This window comes from Molothrus ater, chromosome 6 (genome assembly GCF_012460135.2).
Source record: "Molothrus ater isolate BHLD 08-10-18 breed brown headed cowbird chromosome 6, BPBGC_Mater_1.1, whole genome shotgun sequence".
In the NCBI taxonomy this organism is placed as follows: Eukaryota; Metazoa; Chordata; class Aves; order Passeriformes; family Icteridae; genus Molothrus; species Molothrus ater.
In genome coordinates this window covers 52,971,048-52,989,641 of record NC_050483.2, presented here as the reverse complement: position 1 = coordinate 52,989,641, position 18,594 = coordinate 52,971,048, and the positions used below count along the sequence as shown (strand labels likewise).

The 18,594-nt window shown below is 36.2% G+C and overlaps 1 protein-coding gene across 3 annotated transcripts in view; it reads left to right on the top strand.

Moving 5' to 3' along the window:
- The window catches only part of PPP1R13B (protein phosphatase 1 regulatory subunit 13B), a 68,176-nt gene that overhangs the window by 18,923 nt on the left and 30,659 nt on the right, over positions 1-18,594 (top strand). For all 3 annotated transcript variants that reach the window (XM_036383755.2, XM_036383758.2, XM_036383757.2), the window contains exons 2-4: positions 6,448-6,595; positions 13,159-13,278; positions 14,753-14,820. In XM_036383755.2, coding sequence (XP_036239648.1) covers positions 6,448-6,595; positions 13,159-13,278; positions 14,753-14,820 — 336 coding nt within the window. The remainder of the gene's footprint in view (positions 1-6,447; positions 6,596-13,158; positions 13,279-14,752; positions 14,821-18,594) is intronic.

The window sequence follows — 18,594 nt, the reverse complement described above, 5'->3', positions numbered from 1 at the left end:
GTGACTTCAGTCAAGAAAGGATCTTTAGATGGCTTTAATTCAAACAGCTCTGTGGTTATAATTTCATACTCTGTGGGTTTTCTTAATGTAATTGCTTAAAGTTTTACCTAATTACATCTGTAATCATAAAAAGGGCTGTGTTCCTACTGCAGCAAAAATGAAAACTGTGCTTTAATGCTTGAAATGTACAACTACAACCTCTACAACTGTAGCTGATGGAAGTTTCATATAATAGAATGAATCCCAGGCAAGCAAACTTGTGTGAGAAAATTGATAACTTGTAACTTTTTTTCTGACCATTCTACGTGCAAAGTTGTGCATATTAATATATCTCATCACCAAGGGGATTATTTTTGTAATTATTCACATTTTGCTTTCTTCTCATTCTATAATTTTTCTAGTAACTGAAATTCTTAGTCTTACTCAAAGTTCTTATTTGATTGATGGGACTAGGACATTTCAGTAAGATATGGGTTTGGAATTTCCACTTAAAACTCTATTGTAGTAGCAAACTCCTGAGACTCCTGAGTTAGCAAAATCAAGGATAGAAGTTGTTAAAATTCTTGGGACATGCTGAGGTCTCTGCTATTCTGGAGAAATTAACTTGGAACAAGTCCCGTCTTCACTGATTGTTCTCATCTCGGAATTGTAGGCACCGCTGAAAGCTCTGAAATGGCAGAGCACTGCAAGATCATGAATGAATGTTTTGGAACTCTTTGTTAAGGGAAAATGCATGGTGAGAAGATAATGCCTTCCAGTTCCTGTGAAACAGAAGGATTGAAGTTGGCATTTCTATCAGAAATTGTTTTGTACTTTAAGTTCTTTGTGTGTCAGCCTTGTATTTCAAATGTCTGTTTAGTGATCTGCTAGAAAAGGTGGTTTTGTTTGTTTTTTTCTTGTTCATTTACACGGTGAAAGTTCTAGGCTGGTTTAAAGATGAAAAAAAAGGCAAAGGGAGAGTGTAATGTGACTAAATAGTAGTATGTGACTTTAGCCATCTTAAATATCTGGTATGTTTTTAAATTGCAGTCATATGTTGGATAATTCTTAAATTGACAAAAGTTTTTCAAAAATTTCTCTATTATCTGCTCTACTGTTAATATCATGTAGGCATTCTAAATTTGAGTCATAAGAGTAATAGCACAAAGAGAAAAATTCGTGGTTTTCATTTTCTTGGGATGTAGGAGTGTTTTATCTTAACCTTTGGTTTTTGCTGGAGTGATCTTGCTTCTAAACTTTCCTATATGTGTCTTTCTTTTTTAAGTTATGGACATAAAATTACATGCAGGAAAATGTAGAAACTTCAGATCAGTTTTTGCCAGGAACTCTGGTTTTGTTTGGAAACATGGGTTTAAGTTAAAAAATGGTTATATGGAAAATAAAAAGCCAGCTGAATAGTTTGCCATCTTCAGTCACTTACTTTTTTTGTAGTAGAATACACCAATATTGCTGTAAGAAAATAATCTTAAACTTGTTTTCAGTACTAATGTTGCAGGATGTTCTGAAATAATATTTGTCAGGTTCCTTTCTAATAGCTTAAATACCTCAGTTTGGTGTGAGTAGGGTATCAGGAAATGCCTACTTATATGGACTTTGTTATTTTTACAATAAATATTATCAGCTGCCTGACGTAGTAAATTGGCTTGGGCATAAGGCAGTGGAGGTGTGGGTGTACAATTTTTCTTCTCAAGCTGCAGTGTTTTGGGTCTTGGTAGCATGAGTTAATAGTTGAGAGAGATGTAGTTCTTGTCTCCAAAAAACTGTTAAAGAGGATTTACTTAACTGTATACTTTTTTAATTCACTAGCTGAAGATGAAAAAGAGGTTGGGTTTTTTCAGTAAGATTTTAGAAAAATGGTGAGGCAAAGACTTTGTTGGCTTTTTAGACCATACCTTTACTAAGAATCAACATGCTACATCAGCTGTCTTTGGGGTGGCAGTCTAGTTTTATTGCAGTCATATGTAATTGCACACTGAACTAGGGGAGTGTAACTTAAATAGCAAAACACAGGTAGAGAGGTCAAGGTGGATTCTAGGACAGCCAGACCAAGCTCATTTAGAAGAAAGGCCATTAGAGCCATTTGAAAGATGATTTGTTTCTGTATAGTTGTGTGTAAGGCATTTAGTTGTGACTTGTGGGATCTCTGCTCTGGTAGACAAGGTGAATGTATCTCTTTGGCACAGCTCTTGGAATCTTGGTTAGGGATGAAGAAAGCAATGAACTGAAAGGTTACAGAAGTCTAAGGAGACAAAACAGTATTTATCACCTCCTTGGCAGCACTTTAGCACTTCTGCATATTAGTGACTTAGATTTGTGTCTGATGTGTTCTTTTAGCCAGAACAGCAAAGGAGGATCTCCAAGGAAAATAATGAGGTTGCCTTGCAGGTGCATATAAGGCATGGTGAACAACACTGAAGAAACCATAAAACCACCTGTTAGAGTCAGGCACATGGAGAGTAGAAACAGGTGTAAAGGGCCAATTTGACATAAATTTCTTGATAGAGAGTGCAAAGTGATAAAAAAGGAGATTGAAAGTGAAAACAAATAAATTGTGCTTATCAGGACTGACACAGAAATGCAGCTGGGTAAAGGCTATAGGCATGAAGGGTGACTTGTTTTGATAGTTGTCAGGAGTGAAAAAGGCACACCAACGAAAAGTTGGGAAATGTTTATTGCAAGTTTGCAAACTGAGAGCATTAGCTGGACCACTTTATGGAAAAAACACCTTTTTCTGTTTTACATATGGTACAGGAAAAGTAGAAATAGATCTGAGACAGAAGACTGAGGAAATGGTTTGTGTCAAAGATGTCTCTCCTGCAGCTCAGGGTGATTGGGTACCTGTGTGATCTGATGAATGAAATCTAGGGAATCATTGGAGAAACATGGCTAAGAACTGTATTACAGCCTTGTAGAACTTGAATTGACAGCTGGGCATTCATAAGAGTCAATTGAAGATTGCCAACATTTCAGTTTCCTTAGCAGGAGATCAGGTCTAGATAGATAAAACTGTCATCTGTGTGAGTGATGCCTATTGAAATTTTTGTAGGTAACATTATTCAGCTGTAGAAGGAGATAAGATAATAAGGAAGGAAAATGTTCTTGTAGGTTTATCCCTGTTTCTGTCTCCTTGAGAAACTGCAGAGATGATGAAAATGTGTCCTTTAAATAATACATGAAGTATGGTTTGAAGAGGGAATGGATGAAGGGGAGAGACCATGCTAAGAGGAATGTGTGCAAATATTAGACAGGGATCTGTTGGACAGAGAAGATTCAGTTGTGGTACTGATTCCAAGTCCTAGGAGGAGGTCATCTGTCAGCTGGGAAGTGAGAGGACAGTAGTTTGGAAGCCAGCTTGGGAGGTTTGCTGTAGCTTATTTGGTGGGCAAAAGACCTGAAATGTGATGGGATACACTAGAGTTTGCATGAAGGTTAAAAAACCAAAAAACTGAGTGAAAATAAATGAGAATTTGTGAAAGTTGAAATCAAAACATTGGTTGGGTAGCAGGAACTATAGAGGGGAGTAACAGGTAGTACCCATCTGTGTGGTGAGAAGGAAGAAATGTAAGGTTTGGAGCTTGATGTTTATTGTGGAAAAAAGACATGATTTAGCATCCCTGAGGTGATTTGCTTGTGAGTGTTAGGTTGATCCTGTTGAGTGACATTGTGTTCACATATTAAAAGCTGTGAATTGAGAGATGATCAAAGAAATGCTACAATGGTTATGGTCACAATTTTAAAAGATAGGTTTTATTCAGCTGCTCCTATTTAGAAATCAATTTAAAATGAGAAATCAAAGACTTTATCAGTTCTTTCATGTACTAATCTTTGGTGAAGAATGCTTTTTTTCCGTGTAACTGGTTTACTTCAGTAGGTAAACTTGGGTATTACATGTATATTTCACTTGCATTCCTCAGCAGCAAATTTCCAGACTCCATCAATGCTTATTTGTATTTTTATCACTATGTGGTACCTCTGATTCTTACCCATTCCCACCACAAACAGGGACAGGTATGACATTGACTTGAAGTTGTAATTAATATTGCAATATATATATAATTAACATTGTAATAATGTTCAATATTTCAAGTCTTGCTGTGTATGCTTCAGGATATTTGTTTTGCAGCACAATGTTTCCTTTAGTATTACTCAACCTGTTGAAAACAAATCCTTACTTAATCAAGTTTCTTTGAGGAGTGTTACACCAACTGTTGGCTGCAGCACCTTGCTTCCTCATTAGTGAGATACCTTTCCCTGGGCTGAAACTGTGCCACCCAGCTTTGCAGAGGACAACACTGATGCCCTCTGAGCTGAGGAGTCAAGTGGTGTGATTGATTTACAGCCAACTTTGGCCTGGTATTGCCAAGGGAACTGTGAGTTCATGTAGTGCTTGAGATTGGAATGTATGGAGAAGTGACTGAGATAAATAGGATAACTCACATCTACAAGGCTTTTCTTTCTCTTTCAGTTTGTCTGCAGAAGCAGATATATAATCTTGAAGATTTAATACAAGTTTTCTGGGCTAGTGTTACTTTTACAGCAATAAGAAAATCAAAACCTGGAAACCATGTAAAGTCACATGATGTTAAGACATTCTGTATATCCTTTCATACCAAGAAAACAGGTCTTCCACACATGATTCTGAGGCAGTAAAGCCAGGGTCACCTGGTATTCTCAAAAAGTTTCAGAAGTTTGGGTTTTGTTCTGAAACTGCTATCAAGTGCTGTGAGGAAACTGGAATACTGGCACTAATAATTTTGTTAAACTGGTGTTATTTAATTTAAGTTACTTAATTTACTTAGATATTACACATTCTTTAAATTTAACTGTAGAGGGAAAAGGAGGAAAAATGTGTTTTCTATTTCCCCTGTGGCTAAAAGAACTATGGGGTTTAAATGGTGGTAAGGAAAACTTTAACTAGGCTTTAAGAAACTTCCTCTTGCAACAGGAATCCTGGATTTCTGGGCTGGATGGCTTAGGGAAGTGGTGGAATTTCCATCATGAAAGGCTTTTCAGAACAGGTTAGACAAGCATCTCTGCAGAATAATGCAGGTATAGTTTATCCTGCCTGAGGCCAAGAGACTGCATTAGGTGACCTCTTAAGGTTTCTTCTAAGCCTCTTGGTTTATGTTCATGTATGTGACTCTTTCTTCTTCAATATGAGGTCAAATTCCACTAATAGATTCAACATCAGTCACTTGTTATATGACCACAGTCACTGAATATTGAGACTGTCTGAATCTTCTGTTGGGGGAACAATAAAGTTTTGAGCTTTTTACAGTAGGTGGTTACAGGCACATTCATTATTATCTGTTGGCTGCATCCTGTAGCTTCCTCCAGCTTTTATTACAGCTTTTACCATGGCTTCCTTTATGCTGCTGCTGGAAAAACTCGGGGGTGAATTCTGGTATATTTTCAGTTCTGGTTGACTGCTTCTTGTGTTGAAGTGTAGGTACTTGAAAACTTCAGGACACAGCATGCAAACTTGGCAGGCTGAGGGAAAGTAGAAACCTGGACTGAAATAGCCTGGAGGACTGACGAGACTGAGAGCTTGAAGCCTGGGCTTTCTTGGAATTTGTCCTGTGTCTATTTCTAAAGTAGACAGACTGCTCTTACTCAGGATCTAGCTGTTATTAATGGCAGTCTCCAGTCTGGCTGATGCATGTGTCCCACAGATAAAAGTATTATGAATGTTTTTAGGAGTTGCTTATGCAAATTGGAACACAACTTTTATTTACCTGGAGAGTGCTCATTTAATGAAGAGCTGTTATTAGGTTCAATGTGTGACGCCACATTTTATTTATGGGAAAGATCTGGCAGAACTTTCATTGCAGGTAAAGTTACTAACTTTATCATGTTCTCTAGGGACACTTACTGTTATGGGATTTTTTGCCTTCCAAAACATGATGTTCTTCTCTCTTTTCCATCCACTGTTTACAGAACAGTGTTGTCACTACAGATGGGAATTAAGGTACAGAGAGAATGTATAGAATTATTCAGTTAATTTTAAGCAGGAGCTTAGGGTAAGGTGTCTTTCAGAGTATTTAGTGCATTTTAGGAACACTTATCTTTGAGTACATCCTGAAGTTTCTGGTTACTTTGCAAAGTATGAATTTATTTTCAACATTTAAATGTTATGATTTCAAGTATCTAACACAGCTGAAACTTGTTCCTTGTTCCTTTCGTCTCAACCTTGTTTTCAGACAGAACTAAAGCATTTCAACTCAAGCTTTTATAAAAAAATTGTCAATTCAATGTACTGTCAAAAAAAATGAACACAAAGGACTAAATCTTTGTCAAAGTTACAGGAAACTGAAAACAACTTTGGAATGTAGTAAATAATCCTAGGCATACATTTTCATTTACAGAGGAGGAAAAAATTTACCCATAACCTTATGTATGTCTCTCTTTTTTTAAATAGTCTGCTGCTTTTCTCTTTATTTCTTTCAGATGATATTAACTGTGTTTCTGAGCAACAATGAACAGATTCTGACAGAAGTTCCAATTACACCAGAAACAACCTGTCGGGATGTAGTGGAGTTCTGCAAAGAGCCTGGAGAAGGGAGCTGCCATCTGGCTGAAGTATGGCGTGGAAATGGTAAGTGAAACGTTCACTGGAAATGGAGTTTAATATGTGCATCAATTATAAAAAAAGAGTGACTTCTCAATACTAATGATTCCAATTACATATTGTACTCTTTTTTTTTTTCTTCTAGTCTAGTAGACTTTGATGCAAAGGATGGTAATTCAAATAACTGTAGAGATTAATGTAATTCTTGACTCTTCTCTGTTTTGTTCCTCAGCATGAAGTATTTGATAAAATGCATATGTAAGGCCTGTTAGTGTTCTGTGTTTGTTTTTCTAATAGGATGGAGGGTATTTAAATGACAGTAGGGAATCTCATGATGATGTTTTTTCAGTCAGTGCAGATCACTACCTGCATTCTTTCCAGTCCTATTTCCTCATTGCTAACATGTGAACACTAGCTGAAATTTAAGAAAGGGTGTAGGTTATTTTTTCCCTCTGTATCATGAATAGCAGATGTTCTGCAGACAGTGTTATGGCAGAATGGGACATAGTTAGTATCTCTTACCTATTCATGAGCATTTCCTCTCAAAGATTTGCCAGCCTCTCTTGGAGCAGGTAGTAGTGTCCATATCCTATTTGTGTTGCCATTATTATTTCACAGAATCATGAGGCAGGCAGTTCTTTTCAGGAATGTGTCAAAATCCATGCACAGTAAATTCTGGTTTTAAATGGATTCTTGTAGTTGCATGTTGTACAAACCTCCAGGTTATTGTTTATCAATGTATGGATGGAAGCAGAATTGATGGATGGGATAACAGACATGTTCATAGAATCACAGAATAGGCCCATGGAAGGGTTGGGATTGGGAGGGACCTTACAGATCTTGTAGTTCAAATCCCCCATTCTTATCTCTTAGTTATTAAAGTGACCCCTATTTAATGTAAATTGTTTTGTATAAAGGCTGATGATGTCATAACTTGATACTGAATTCTTCAATTTTGTATAGAGGTGTTTTATTTTGCTTGGGGCCTCTTTTGCCAGACAGACACAACAGGCATTATTCAGATGCCTCTGGAACTTTTACCTATAGGCAGTCCATAATATTTTCCTCCTAGAAAAACTATGCCTCATCTTTTTCTAAACTTTTCTAAGACTTTGTAAAAGGAAAAGGTACTTGAAGAAGTAATTTCCTACCTGAGTGGAAACTCAGAATTTAGGCAAGAGTGAACAGAGGAAAGGCTAAGAATTGTATGCCTGCAATTCTAGGAATACAAATTCAGTACACACTCAGTTAGGAGACTTCTCTTTAAGAATAGAACATGAAGAATGGTTAAAACTTCTTCAAATTGGAAATTTAGGTTATGGAGTCTATGATGCCAAGTGCATCACAGATTTCTAAAATGGATCTGCAGACTTCAACTACACTCAGATATTCCTAATATTTTCCAATCCCTTGTCAGTGATAGTGTCATATGTGGTATTGTTTATTCTTTTGCTTTCACAATACTTTGAAGGTGTACTTCTTTAAAAATGTAGGAAAGAATGTTGTCAACTAGCTTTAAAGGGTGACTGGAAACTGGAAAAGTGATCCACAGCATCTTCCTGGAACACTTAAACCTTGCAAAACTTGGACCTTAGAAGCACAGTTTTTCTATGATAACTTTTAAGAGTGAGAAAATATTTTATCTGTGGGTGTAATACTTTATTTCTCAAAGTGTTAGATATTGAAAGCTACAAGCTTCTATAAAGTGGGAAATAGAGTTTATCCATGAGGTTGCAATGGAAGGACTAAGATTAAATTTTGGGTATCTGCCCTGAGAATTATCTTTCTTTGATCCCATTAAAGTCAGTGGAGATCTGGATATTGCTGTGAATAGAATAAGGAGATGTCTATTTTAGCTGCTTGTTTCTGTTAATTCTGTTAAATTTCTGTTAATCTCACCCACTTTACTGGTGAGATTACCCAGATCTACATACAGACACTTAGGTGAAGGAGCAGAGGTCTGCCCAGAGCTTCTACCTGTTGTTAGCTCTGATCTTCTGGTAAAACTCACAGGAAGATGCTTTCAAAAAGGTAGCTTGACTTGCTAAATTCCAAGGTGATAACTATATAGATCTATTCTACTGAAAGTGTAGAACAGAAAACATTGGAGAGAATGAAAGAAATAGTAAAACATGCACTTATGTTTCTGGGTCTTTGACCCATAGTGTCAGCAAAAATGATATCCTGCACATTGGTTTTAAGGCTCTCTGATGGGACTTTCAGCACAAATGTTTATTTCATTGTTCTTAAATGTAGGATGCTGTTAGAAAATCTGTGACCTCAGCTTCTTGACCCAAAGTCTAGGGTGCATAGATTTCTCAGTGGAACAACCTGGGCATATAGATGATAATTTTTCCCACTGCTTCTTCTGAGAGCTAAATTGAACTCTTTCTACTGAAATTTTTTTAAAGAATTTTGCCTGGAGCAGAGATCTGATTTAGAAAACAAGAGTCTGAACAGTTAAATGCGACAGTTACAACAACCAACTTTAAACTATGGTTCTGAGTGGGAAGTGTGAGGCAATTTGCAGTAAAATTGCTGCATGTTGTGCCAGTGGAAAAGCATATTTTATCTCTTTTATTACACTGTCTCTGATCCCTCACCCTTATCCTCAAAAGATCTGCAAGTGTTCTTTCAGAGGACATTTTGGAAAGTAAAATTCAAAACAGAAGTTAATACAGCAAATCATGGGCTGAAGAAACACGTTCGATTCAGTCACACACTGTAAGTGGTCTGTTTTCCTGGCAGTCTCTCCCTGTGGCACAAATGACAAATTACACCTCCCTCCATAAGAGTGAGTCTGCCTGGCCTCTTGGGAACATGCTTAACTCCTCTGCTCTACAGGTAGCCACAGCTTCTTTTAGGCAGCCCAGCTGAATAATGCATTCTATTCAGTCTATTCAAATTCAAACACTGGGGCTTGTGGACTGTAATCTTATCATCAGGTACAAATAACAGTTTGCATGCCCAAAAGCCTTTCTAAACTGTATTGCTCTAGCAAAATACTGTCTATTTCAATAGCCTTCCTGTTTTGAATGTGTATGTACAAGTAGATGATAAACACTTGATTTTATTTTTAGAGGATGGGAGACCAATTTTCTTCCAGAAAAATGTTACTAAATCCAAAAATTATGTAAGATTTCTACAGTGCAGAGGAAGATTACAATAGTTTAGCTGTTGGAAAACATATTGGTTTATTTATTATTGTAGCTTTCATTTCTTTGCTTTTGTGTGACAAAGATATGGTTGAGGGCTTCACAAGAGTTGTAAAATAGTTTAGGTGTTGTTTGCATTAGATTCAAGAAACTGATTCTTCTCAGAGCTGCATGGCCTAAGCATTTCATTTATTCACATTTGATTTTGGTATTTCATTTTCGGTTCCCTCTCCTTTCCAGTTTCTTGAGATCAGTAGTAGTTGAAAAACTCAATAGGGTTTTTGCCTGATATATCAGGCTTTGTCAGTTTGGAGCTTACTCTTTTTGCAAGGATTTCTCATGCTGTAACAGGAGACAAACCCAAAATGTTCTTCCTCATTCCCCTGTTATTGTAAATAGCAGTCAGTAAGGAGGGTCAAAGACAGGTGTGAGGCAAGGAACTTGTAGTAGGTTTCAAGAGAGAATTGATTACAACCTTTAAATCCACCCAGTACTTAATTTTTCAGTTCATTTACACCTGGAATGCCCTTCAGCAACTGGTCATAACATTCCTCAGTGTGGTGGTAACATAGGAACCAAGAGAGTGTGAAAGAAATAGTTTCTTACTCTGAGTATACTTCTGCAAACCTGAGCAGGGAAAAACTCATTCCAGATATCACAACTCCTCTGTGGAGAAAATCCATTTTATTTTATTCTGGTTTCGTGTAGAGGAGGCATAAACGTGTTTATTTCACATAGCAGGATCCTTGAAATTCGGATAAAAACAGAATTTGAAGAGTGAAACTTACTTTTAAGTAGTGGATTTGTAGCTCCACTAGAAGAATTTTGCAACTCTTTTCTGAAACATTGGTGCAGTATCCGTGTTTCAGATTTACAGGGTGTTTTGTTTTGGAGTACTTAAAACTAGCCCATCCTCAAAACTTTTACTTAAAAGGAAAGGAGTATAGCTTATTTCTCAAAAATATTTTAGAATCTTGATCCAGCTTAAAATCAAAGGCAGTTTTTTCAGGTAAGTATGGATGTATGCATTTATCATAGTTTTCTGTTTTGTTTTTCATGAAAACAAATATTCTCTAGATCATTTTTAATGTATTGCTAAAGTATAGGAATACAGCCTTTCTGTTATAACTCTACACCCATTTTCCTATTTAATGTTTTTGTCACACTCTCAGAATGCTCTGTTCTATTTAATTTTTTAAAATTATAATAAAGTTTGAAATAGTTTTGAGAAACCAGTTACTGACAAATATTTCTGAAGCTATAACAACTAGGAAAAAATTAACTGTAGTGTTTCTCTTTGTTTTGATTTGATTTGGTTTTGGTTCTTAAAGAACAGGGATTTTCAGAAAATATCTCTTGTACTATTATACTACAAATATAAAATCATGCTTTCTTCTTGTGCTTCTTATAGATTTAAAGGATTTTAATTGTAGGAAGGAATGGGGATTTCAATTCTTACCGTGCCTTGTGTCAAGTGTTAATGTCCATTTCTTCTTCCTCTGAATTTCCTGAATTTATTTAGTGTAGCCAGGTTGCACAGAATGATTAGTGCTGCTCCATCTTTCTCTTCATGGTTTCAGTGATGTTGATGATGCTGTTACTACTTTAACCTGTTTTCTGTCTACTTCAGGATAACATCCCAAACTGGTTTTGTGAAAGAACTGCTAAACTAGTAGAAAACATCTTTGCCATTTCTTTCCATTGTCACTGTTTGAAATATATTAGTCTTAATTATTGAAGGTGCATTATGTAAATGACACCTCTTACTTTGACTGGTTCCTGGGATCAGGCCTTGCTTTTATTAGGAGACCAGCTCAACCAGGGGTGAAGCTGCAGCTATTCCTCACCATTCCATAATTAGTCCAGCCCTGTTACAGCTGGGTTTGTCCAGCAATTTTTCTGTTTGGGAGAAATTCCTGAAGATTCATATCTTGTGTTCTAAAGTCTCTGAACTAAACCACTTAAATATTTTTACATTCAGTGATCTTTAGAAGACTCTTGCTGCACTTTTAATGGATATGCTTCAAAGCACTTGAAACCTTACTTTACTTTAGAAGTTGAAAAACCTGAAAATCATGCTTTTAAAATTCCTTTTCAAGAACTGAGTAGTAATAAGCTACTGACCTTATTCTTGTGTGCTTAAACATTATTGGCAATGTTTCTATGACACCACTTGAGTGAGGGACAGGAAGAAGTGAAGCAAATCATCAATTTTTAAATGTAGTTGTTGGTTTGGTTTTGGGTGGGGGAAGTTTTTTTTTCAAGAGAAATAACCAGTCACCTGATGAATATGATTAGCTTGTGGTTTGAATGACCCTTCCCCACTGAAAGCAGCTAGATCTAACTGTGGCTAAATTGTGTTAATCACATACCCACTTGACATGACATATTTTGACAAAAGTTTATTGTATTAAATGCATTGTAAAACTATTGATTAAATTGTATTGGGTTTTAACAATTTGTGAATTGGTTTTCCCAAGCCCTTTCCAAGATTGCTCTTATATCTTTGAATCATTTTGACTTCTAATGTCAAATGAGTGAAGTATGAAATGGATAACAGAGGTACTTTTCCTGGTAGGAGATAGTGTGGTTGGGGTTTTGGAGGCCAAAAGTATTTTGCTTTTAACAACAAAGTATAGTATGTAAAACAATAAAATTTTATTCTGGTTAGAAGATATATTTTGATTCCTTAGCAAGTATTAGATCTTAAAATGGGGATTTTATTATCTTAATAAAAACAACTGGTAATAAATGCAAGTGTAATTATGGAAGCAGTGAAAAACTTGTCTTCTTAAATGTATTTTCATTTTGAAATACTAAATATATAGTGTGCAGTCTCTTACTAACAATATGTATGATCAATTTAGAAGAAAAATAATTACTGCATGCAAATGTTTTCTTGGGGAGAAGCAAAGAGACTGACTGTTGCATAGAACTTAGTCTTTATTTGTTCAAAGAGTTGCCAGTAATTCCACATATACTGGAAGTTAGTGTCTGGCAAAGTTTATTAGAGTGGGAGTACCTGCTCAAGTACTTAGAAGATTAAATGTCAATATAATGATAAGGCTTTTTGTCTGTGTGGAAACCCAGAGGTACAAATTGAATGAACCATTTTAATAATAGAACAAATGGCCCATTTGGTGTTGATGGGGAGCAAAGTTGCTATTTCCTAAATTAGTGTTCCTAAACACTGGTATGGATTTGCAAGCTGGTTCTGTAGTCCTGTGGAGCAGCAAGCTGTGTTACAGTGACAGGCCAGCTTTTAATACCATACATCCAGTGGATGCCTGTTTCTTAGACTTCATGTGAGACAAAATACATCAGGTAGGTTGAATTGCTACCAGAAAGGACATTCTGACTATTAATAAGAGTTCTGTATAACACTGCTTGATTGTAAGGAGTTGTGATGAGGTTTTTTTGGTTTTGTGCTTGCAGAGCGCCCCATTCCCTTTGACCACATGATGTATGACCACCTGCAGAAGTGGGGGCCCCGCAGGGAAGAGGTGAAATTTTTTCTTCGTCATGAAGAGTCGCCAGCTGAAAGCAATGAACAGAGTAAGTACATTTATCCTGTAGTGTTGTGACTAAAACAGATTTTAAAAGATTTCTGAAGTGTTTGGTTTTCAGTTCTTTCAGTGAACCTCAGTGGTTATATGTAATACAACTTCCTTGTACCAAAGCCATTTTAAACCTTCCTCAGGGGCACCTTTATTCTTGTTCTTGTGCACCAGTTCTCTTCTTTAGAATAATTTTTACCAGTCTGTTGAGTAACAGCAAGATCTGTTTGTATTCTGCTTTATTTGGATCCAAAAAAGTTGGTGGATATTAGAGACTTGATGTAGTTTTTTCTTATTGAGTCCCTACATTTTGAGAGGGTAGAATGGTTCTTTTTTCTTCTTTCAGTTGCACAGAGAAAGACTTGGTAAACTCCTTTGCCTCCTTTAAAAACTCAGATCTGTTTTACAGACATCACTGGCAGAGGTTTCAGTGCCTTTGCATTCTCAATACTTCATGTAGGTATATTTAATAGTCAGGAAAATTTGCATCTTGAAAAATTGCTGGTCTGCTTGGTTCTATAGGAGAAGTGTTTATATGAAGCAGTGCCCTATGAAGTGGGGTTTCTTAAAAGACTGGAAGAAAAAAATAGAAGTGTTTTAGCTTTCTGAACTTACTGGGGTAGACTGTACTTAATCTGTGAGAAGATTTTTGAGACTGTAGACTTAATGGCTGTCAGACTGTCTGAAGGACAGGAAAGGTGTCTCAGTGAGGTGTGTTTGCATGCCCAGATTATCCTGACTCATTCAACTAATCTGACTGCTTTTAACAACAGGATTTCAAGTCTTTGAGTCCTTATTGCTTTCAGCTGAGGCTTCCCTTATTTTTAAGTGGTTCCGCCTTGTTTTGAATGCAGAAGTATGAGACCCAAAAATGTGTGACAGATTTGTATTAATTGGATACTTTGTAAAATAGTCTATTATCCTTTGGGCAATACAAATATAAAGTATGTTAAGAAATTTAAGATACACTTAAAGCCAAAGAATTTCAATGTGCAAGGAAAGCATTGCTCCTGAACCATGCTTGCAAGGCTTTTTAATTCATCACTGAGCTATGGATAGATTTCTAGATTAAAGTTGTTTATAAGTTAGACATTAGAAAAACTTCCTCTACTATCTTAATTTATAATGCTTTCAGTTGAAGTTACTGCTTCTTATGGACACAAAGTATAAAACCTGAGTACATTGCTCTTCATGACATTTTGCCTAAAGAGAAGTTAGGAAAATAGAACTGCATGTCTGTACTTTTAACTGAGGAATTCTGTGAAGTCAAGGCTTTATTTCTGCTGGTTCACTCCTTACAAAAAGTAACTTTACTAAGAAAGAGTTGGAACTAACAGAATAAAAATTCACAGGTAAAAGCTTGATACAAGTTCTTGAACAGAATTCTCAGAACATATGAGAACAGACTCAAGAGTAAAATGCATTTGTGTTGAAAACTGAACTTTGCAGTAAGAGTGATGCTTTACTTTTAGGTGGACGTCAAGCCCAAAATCAAAGAAATGGCATAAATATACCTGTGGAGAAACGAACAGAGAATGGGGTATGTAATACGTCTTAAAGGTTTGGATCAACACCACTCAAACACTTTGTGTTTTAAAAATTATTACTTTTCAAGGTGTGTTATGATGGGAACTGGTAAAAATGTATTGATTTTGATTTTGTTAAAAAATGAATGGAACAATGTGTCTTTCTTTTTCATCAACTACTCTGAATTTTCTGTCTAGAAAGAAATTATGTGATGTGAAAAGCTCTGGAGTTTTATTAGTTCATGTTCTAATCTGTTGTATTCATTCTGTGTGAAGTAAAAACAAGCAACATTATTCTTTTATGCTTATATTGCCTGTCCACATATTTTTTTGTTGATTTATCTCACTGGTACTGATTCATGACATATTGTTATATGTTGAAACATGAGGATGGGAATGGGATTTGGATGAATTGGGATTTTTCAGATGCTGGTAGAAGAGTTTGCACACACCTCAGAGCCATCATTTTCTACTGGCTTTATGCACTTGATTAATTTCTACACATGGAGGTTTTTTAACTAATATATTACTAGGTTTCTAATTAAAAATACAAATTACATACCATAGGCAACTTGTGATTCCTGGCTTGAACATTTTCTCTTTTATACATAAAACATAGTACATCTCTTTGAAAATTAACATGGCTTAAAAGCCTTCTACTCCTGAGCTGAAACTCTCATTACTTTCTTCTCTCTTGTCTTATCTTCAATACTCATGAAGATTCTACAAAGCATAGTCTGTTCTTGTTTGTTCAGGACCATTCTGCTGCCTTTACCAAGACACTCCAGCTATAGTTAGCTATTTTTAAACATTTTAAAATTTCAATAAACATGTTTGAACTCACCAATTCATAGTTACATTGTCTCAATGAAGCACTGTCACTTTATCAATGTGCATATGGTTCTTTCTCAGAGTAAAATAATACTTAAAACTTAAAAGCAAACAAATCAGTTTTTTCAAGCTGAAAATCTTAAAAACAATTGTGCAGATTCAACAGTTCTGTGTTTGTATATTGCCTGATAATTAACATTTAAAATTCACACACTCTCCCATGCAGACAGAGTTGTTCAGTCAGTTTGCAGGTCTTTGCAGCTTGTTTTGTGTATGGCATGTGGACCTAGAGGTAGGAATTTTTTCCCTATTCACAACAGTTAATCACGTATTGCTTTCCTTTTCTGTAGAGAGCACTGGCTGATAGCCTCTGCTGCATGGATCCGTTTATCCTGCTGCCATTGTCATATTGACAATGTAGTGAGATCATGGTGCTCTGAAGTGCTGGGGGAATATAACTCTTTCATGACCTTCCCTGATCTACTCCTCTGTGTGGGCTGTAGCTCAGATACTACATTTGAGATGTAGGATATTTGGAAATTAGGACTGGCATGTGCAGAATGCCTTACAGTCTCACTTCTTGCCAGGGCTAAGCTCTATGATAGCATGGCTCTGTATTGAATTGAATTTGCTGTGAGTGTTAGGGGTAAAGCTCAGACTTGATAACTTGAATAATACTTGTATCTTCATTCCATTCAAGATACTTCTTTTTCTTTTTTTTTTTTTGTAAATCCCAAAAGTTGGCCACAAAATTAAAATTTGTTGGGGAACTGATCACTTTATAAAGGAGTTTTACCAGGTGTAGGAAATAAACTGTATTAAATACCAGGTTTATGAAAATAGAAGAAAGACTAAAACCTTAGGGTGTTATAGTAATGTAAAAATGTAGTGGGTTTTATGCTAAAAATGGTACAAATTAGGTTTTGGAAGTGTTTAAAACTAAGATTTTCAATTGTGCTAAGTTTTAAATCAGAGGGGGAGGGGGGAAAAAGAGGTGGCTTCAGGATCAAGGATTTAATCAGCTTACACTTACGTAATGCATTAGGCTTATTCATTGTTGCTGGCAATGCTGAATGTTAGACTGGCCCTAAAATCAACACAAACCAATGGAACATTGAAGACAGCTCAGATTTTACCAAATACTCTGCATTCAGGTATATTTTTGTTATGTGTACCTGCTTTAAGGAAATAGTTGATTTCTTGCTTAATATTGGGTAGAGCTGTAAGTGTGATATGCATAGAAAACTTTAAGATGAATGTTAGTTTAATTGATTGAACCAATAGTCTTGGAAAAAATTATGGGCAATCTATCCAGTTAAATTTAGATGATTCTATTAATTGGCATTTTGTCGTATGCAGTAAGATTTTTTTGTTGTTGTTCTTTGAAACTATATGTGTTTGATCAGCAATTACTAAAATAATGGTTATTTTAAAATCACATTATGTAAATGCTTAAATTTTATTAGATTATTTTTCAAGTTAAAAATAGAATAGGCTAAGTCTCTTCCAGCAGTGAAACATTTGTTGTAAAAAGAATACTTACCTGTAAGTATTCATCTGGGAGCTTTGCATTCTGCATAACAAAGTCTAAAAGAAAAACTCAGTGAGGTTTTGTGAACTGACAAGTGCTCTTATTCCAGAGGTGACCTTTTGGGGTTTGCTTTTTGTTTACAACTTTCTTTCTTAGAAGTGGAATTGTGGTGTAGTCAGGACCTGATCTTTATGCCAGTACACAAAGGTACAGATGAGTGAAGATCAGACTTACATAACTAAACATTTCCTTTTGCCAGGGAGATTGGACAGTGTCTCAGGAGGGATTCTCTTCTCTGAGAACAGCTGCCTCTTCCTCTGCTTCCTTTCTTTAGCTTGTGTAACTGAGCCAATTGGAGCTGAACACGAGTTGTAACAAGGGGAATTCTAAATAAATAAGGGAAAAAATGTTTTATCATTGAGAGTAACAGATATTGGAACAGACTCTTCAGAGTCTGTGGAATGTTGATCTAGCTGAATAAAGTCCTGAGCAGTCTGAATTGCTCCAGTCAGGGCTTATTGAACCAGATGACTTCCAGAGGCTCCTTTCTACCTAAATCATTCTTTGATTCTGTGATTGGTGGCCATGAAACAGTGGTCATCCAAATGCTGGCTCTTGTTTGCTTTCAGATGTGCTAGCATGATCCAAGCATCATTCCACAGAAGCAGCAGCAGTCTGTGAACAGTGAGGCAGAGCAAATATAGGTGAAACCACTGGGGGTCAGTGGCAGACAGGAGAGGGACTGGGGAGCCCCATCCCGGCTGAGCTGCCAGCCCTCAGCAGGAGCTGTGGATCCGATGCTGCTCTCCCAGAAAGAGCACCAACTGGATAATTACAGTTGTCCAGGTGAAAAGGTAATCAGATAACCCAGAAATTTCTTGGAGATGAGAAAACAGGAAAACAGATGTAGTCCGGGGGGAAAAAAGGGATGTGGTACAGGAACATGACAGAAGTCAAATGTGTTGGACTGAATAGAAGTAGATTCGTGTAATGAAAACAGACTGTATATGAGGAAATACTCATTTGCTGTAGTTGCTTATATATAAATAATAATGGATTTTATATATAAACTATTTTATACATAATAATTTACTTGGGGAGCATAAAATCTCAGTTTGTGGTCTCTGGTGCCAATTTTTTAAACTTATTTTTGCTGTTTCTAAAGTTGCTTCCCTGATTTAGAGAGAATGATATCAATAAGACTTTTTCTTAATGGATGTTGACTGGAGCCTTTGCCAAGAAATACAAAGTGGAACCTCATTTTATCTCACTACAGAATTTGTGTTAACATTAGTATAAAGGAAATTTGTGTAGAGGAAGAAAACTTGACCATCATCCCAAACCAGAGACATACTCCTGCAAATTTTCTTAGTATTGAAGCTGTGACCAGTAGATGAAGTTGAGTGTTAAAAGTTTTGTGCTGATT